General features: G+C 38.5%; 2 protein-coding genes across 2 annotated transcripts; both read left to right on the top strand.

Annotated features, from left to right (window-relative positions):
• The first annotated feature begins 303 nt into the window (after window positions 1-303).
• LOC128253510 (tenecin-3-like) lies at window positions 304-786 on the top strand. Its single transcript, XM_052981948.1, has one exon. It carries the CDS (start codon window positions 381-383, stop codon window positions 687-689), a length of 309 nt encoding a protein of 102 aa, XP_052837908.1. The 5' UTR covers window positions 304-380; the 3' UTR covers window positions 690-786.
• Window positions 787-3,240: 2,454 nt separating this feature from the next.
• Window positions 3,241-3,743, top strand: LOC128253509 (circumsporozoite protein). The gene has a single exon (XM_052981947.1). The coding sequence runs from the start codon at window positions 3,298-3,300 to the stop codon at window positions 3,646-3,648; it is 351 nt and encodes a 116-aa protein (XP_052837907.1). The 5' UTR covers window positions 3,241-3,297; the 3' UTR covers window positions 3,649-3,743.
• The last annotated feature ends 1,503 nt before the right edge of the window (window positions 3,744-5,246 follow it).

The raw sequence follows: 5,246 nt of genomic DNA, 5'->3' as shown, positions 1-5,246 counted from the left end.
CAAATTTTTTTTTGCTTTTACCTAAAACTACCCAGTCTAATAAAGTAAAAATAGTTGCTAACTCGAACATAGTAAGTTCAACAAATATTTTACACAAGAAACTGAAATCAAATCATAAGTAGCTGCCAAATGACGCACAGAAGGTAAATTAGTCCATGATAAACAGTAAACATTTCTTTCTGTCTGGTTTTTGGTTTTACCAAATTACCACAGCAGACGTTTGTTTGATTTGTGTGAGGTTAACTGAGCAACAGCTGTTTTAAAAAAAATTTCTTTGGCCTCAATGGAAAATTTTAAAGATATAAAAGAGCTCGGGCTTCGGGAAAAAGGTATTACAACCTGAGTTTCCACGAAGGCAGAACTACAAAACAGAACAAAAAATGCGTTCCTTCATTCTGATTGCCTTTTTGGCTCTGCTTGCTGTGGCTGCCGCTCAAGGACCTCAAGGTGGACCACAAGCTGGCCAGGATGGACCTCAGAACGGTGAGCAGGGCGGTCAGCAAGGATCCCAGCAAAGTGGTTCCCAGGAAGGACAACTGGGTGGTCCTCAAAATAGAGAGCAGGGTGGACCATGGCACTTGCCTTCAAACGGAACACTCCTCTCCAACAGCACCACATCCACAGCCACTGAGGCCAGCACCACTGACGCCAGCACCACCGAGGCCAGCACTGAGGTTTCCTCAACCTAGGATGTAGCTATATCCCTATTTAAAAACTGTTTTAGTTTGCTTCCTTGATATTATTACACATTTTTTGTGTCCACTGGTATAAATAAAACAATCTTTTTTATAAAAAATGCCAAGTATCTTTTGAAAAAGTAAAATAAGAAATTTGTGAAATATGACAGAAAAATGTTAACTTTAGAGATCCTCCAAGAAAGCTACCAAAGTGCCCAAACATTTTCCTAAGCAGTAAAGAATAGATTTATATAAAGTTGAGTAAATGGTGTTAAAAAATATACACTTTATAGATCCTCCAAAACATTTGGCTAAGCAATATACCCACCAACACCAAAGAAAAGAAATACATTAAGGCAAGTAAAAGGTGTTACATGCGACGAACCGCTTAAAGCGCTCGGGGTTGTTTCAGCATTTAACGTAAAAAGTTTTGCCATTCAGCGCTCGGCCTCCGCCTTGCTTTTTTTTCCATCTACAGAGCTCGACTCTTTAACATGGTGAAAATTAAAAGTTAAATGCGCAAAGTCAATAAAAGCCGGCGATGGCTATGGCGACGGGCGATACTAACAAATGGAAGCGAGAACGCGGCAGTTGGGAAATCCTTTAATGCCATCGCATTTGCATGGCAATATAGACTTTGGGGGAAGTGAAAATGGAGGGTTGTGGTGTGGGTGATACATCCAAGGACAATAGCTCGCCTCTTTGTGTCTTTTGTGCGGCACTTGCGACTGTTTGCCCAGAGATAAAAACTCGGTTTGGGGCTTGAGCACAGCGCCAACTAATAAAATGCACTTGCAGCAGTAGTCAGGATTCGGCGAGGTCCTTTGCAATGGTTTGCGTTTTGTCTTTGCCGGCTGAGTGGCTGCGTTTGCTTTGCTAATTGATGCACTAGGCGCTTGTGTACTTTACAATTACTAGGCACCAAACAACGGGTCGGAGCTTAGAGATATTTAGATTGAAGAGTCCCCGAGCAGATGTATTTCTACCCATGAAACTGATAGCCATCTGATTTAGCCATCAATTCCCGAAGACAAAAGCGTGACCGGATAACTGGAACAGTTTTGTTTGCCCCTTTTTTCCAGCACCCTCTTTAACTGCAGTTGTTGGCTGTTGGGGGCGATGAACAAAATCAATTGTGTGGGAAAATATGCAAAGCGTTTTTAATTAAAATTTTGAAGATCTTGGTTGGACGGAACCCACACAGCTAAGCTCGGCAAATTATAGAGAGCGAGCAAAAGCATTGGGCCGTGGATTATGGCCAGAGGCGAAAAATGGGCAAAAATCGAGGGCGTGGGTGAGGGTGAGGGTGAGGGCATTCCACAGTTGTTCAGATTTTTAATTGCAATTGCAGCGCGCTCATTAAAGCGATAATAATTCAATGCAAATAAAATCTGCAATTTTAATTTGCCCGACTAAGTGGGAAAAGGCGAAAGGGGTCCGGCCACAACAAAACGAAATTAGTTTGCTACATTTTCAATCACTTTCCCTTTAATATTACATATGAATATAATGACATAGGGGAGAAGATATTGTTCAGTGTTCAATGTGGCCAGAGCAAAAATTTTGCTATTGCTTTTAGCACTAATTAGTCAATTAATGTCCAATTTACTATTTTGTGGATGCTCTGCTGTAACTAGTGCAACTGTAACCCAGCAACGGACATCGGATATCGACATATGTATTCTGCTGGTCTCGGCCGGACACACAGTGTGTATGATTAATGCTTAATTGCATTAGCCAGAGTGCAATCGTCGACTACACAGCTCGAAAAAAAATACAGTTCATACTTTTTAGCGGCTAAAATTCAAGTGCTAAATTATATTTAGAATTGAACTGAGTTCAGGTTATATCTTAGAATTAAATCTTAATAAAAACAATATATATTTAAATTTTCTTATATAATTTTTAAGTATTTGTTTGTAAGAATGTTACTTTGTTTAATTGAAATACAGTTTAGTAGAACTACATTTATTTATTTATTCGCCAATAGATAAATACTTATCTGTCTATCAGTTAACTTAAATTTAAAACTAAAAATTAATATAAAAATTTTCCTTAAATTTTATTGGCTTTTTGAAGTGCATAAAGAACGCATTAGACCTTGGCATTTTCACTGACCCAGGCAAATTAAATGAACATTTGTTTATTGGTCCTGCATTTTGGAGAACCCATGCAAACTCATAAATTGCATCCGCTGCTGGTCAAACTGATGAACTACCCGCAAAACCCAATAGAATCGAATCACAGAAGGCGACAACTCCATTAGCAATAAAAACCACCCGTGCCAGACACATTCTGTGCTGATAAATAGTGAAATGGAAGTGGACAAACACAACAGAACGGAGACAGCAGTTTTGAAAGCGAATCAAGAGCAGCTGCTCTATGACGCCAGGGGAAAAACAGATGGATAAATGGCTAGCATTTTGGAGCAGCTAAAAGACTCTTTGTCTGGCTTCGGTTTTACCAAATTACACCTGACGTTTATTTGATCGCTAGGCGACGTCACTGAAAAGCAGCTGTTTATTCATTCAGTTGAATGGGGGACAGTATAAAAGGCGTGTTAGCATCGAGAATAGGTATCACAGTTAAGTAATACTGAAAGATATAAACACCGAACACCATGCGTTCCTTCATAATCATTGTCTTGTTCGCACTGCTGGCCGTGGCTGCTGCTCAAGGTGGACGTCGTGGCCGCGGAGGTCCTCAGGGTGGACCTCGGGGTGGACCTCAGGGTGGACCACAGGGCGGCCCACAGGGTGGTCCACAAGAAGGACCTCAGGGTGGACCTGGAGGACCTGGTGGACCTGGAGGACCTGGTGGACCAGGTGGACCAGATGGACCTGGTGGACCCGATGGACCTTGGGGACTGCCTCCCAATGCCACCCTCCCATGCAACAGCACCACAACGACAACAGAAGACAGCACATCGACCTCAACCACCGAAGCCAGCACCACTGTGGGTTCCGCTTAATAAGGGAGCTCGCATTCAATTTCAAATCCATTTTTGGCTTGTTCTCCTCTGCGCTTCCCTTGATATTAATAAAAGCATTTCTTGTAAGAATTAAATTTTACGGAAATTAAAATAAGGGTAATATCAACAAAATAACAACTCAAATTTTAAACCAAGATTTATTTCCAGATTTTTAGAGCAAAGAACAGTTATGGACTTAGAGCTGAAGGTTTTTTGTCACTCGTGTCACTCTTTTTTTTGGAAATTTAGAAAGGGGTTACATCATAAAAATTGCAGAAAATCGACCAGAAATTACAAACCAAGTTTTAAACGCTGTCTTTAAGAGAACTAACCCTCGAGACATTTAAGTTATACCACTTCGAAATCGGATGCTTAAAAGAAAAGTTATAGAATTAAAACTGCAGTTTTTTTGTCACTTTTCTGCAAAGCTATTTTATCGGAAATTAATGGATTTATATCGTTAAAAAAAACAACTCACAATAAAAAAGCAAACTTTAAACGCAGATTTTTAAAGGCTTAAGTAACAAGACTTTATAAATATACTGCTTGAAAATCGGATGCCGGAATGAAAAGTTATGGAATTAGAGGTGCAGGGTTTTGGTCATTTTTCTGCAAACACAATTTTTTTGGAAATTTAGAAAGGGGTAACATCATAAAAATTGCAGAAAATGGACCAGAAATTACAAACCAAGTTTTAAACGCAGTTTTTTGGAGAAATTATCCTCGAGACATTTAAGTTATACCACTTCGAAATCGGATGCTTAAAAGAAAAGTTATAGAATTAAAGCTGCAGGTTTTTTGTCACTTTTCTGCAAAGCTATTTTATCGGAAATTAATGGATTTATATCGTTAAAAAAAACAACTCACAATAATAAAGCAAACTTTAAACGCAGATTTTTAGAGGCTTAAGCCACAAGACTTTAAAGATATACTGCTTAAAAATCGGATGCCGCAATAAAAAGTTATGGAATTAGAGGTGCAGGGTTTTGGTCATTTTTCTGCAAACACGATTTTTTTGGAAATTTAGAAAGGGGTAACATCATAAAAATTGCAGAAAATCGACCAGAAATTACAAACCAAGTTTTAAACGCTGTTTTTAAGAGAACTAACCCTCGAGACATTTAATTTATACCACTTTGAAATCGGATGCTTAAAAGAAAAGTTATAGAATTAAAACTGCAGGTTTTTTGTCACTTTTCTGCAAAGCTATTTTATCGGAAATTAATGGATTTATATCGTTAAAAAAAACAACTCACAATAAAAAAGCAAACTTTAAACGCAGATTTTTAAAGGCTTAAGTAACAAGACTTTATAAATATACCGCTTGAAAATCGGGTGCCGGAATGAAAAGTTATGGAATTAGAGGTGCAGGGTTTTGGTCATTTTTCTGCAAACACGATTTTTTTTTGGAAATTTAGAAAGGGGTAACATCATAAAAATTGCAGAAAATGGACCAGAAATTACAAACCAAGTTTTAAACGCAGTTTTTTGGAGAAATAAGCCTCGAGACACTTAAGTTATACCACTTCGAAATCGCATGCTTAAAAGAAAAGTTATAGAATTAAAACTGCAGGTTTTTTGTCACTTTTCTGCAAAGC

Source organism: Drosophila gunungcola (genome assembly GCF_025200985.1).
Source record: "Drosophila gunungcola strain Sukarami chromosome 2L unlocalized genomic scaffold, Dgunungcola_SK_2 000037F, whole genome shotgun sequence".
In the NCBI taxonomy this organism is placed as follows: domain Eukaryota; kingdom Metazoa; phylum Arthropoda; class Insecta; order Diptera; family Drosophilidae; genus Drosophila; species Drosophila gunungcola.
This window is presented reverse-complemented; position numbering and strand designations above follow the sequence as displayed.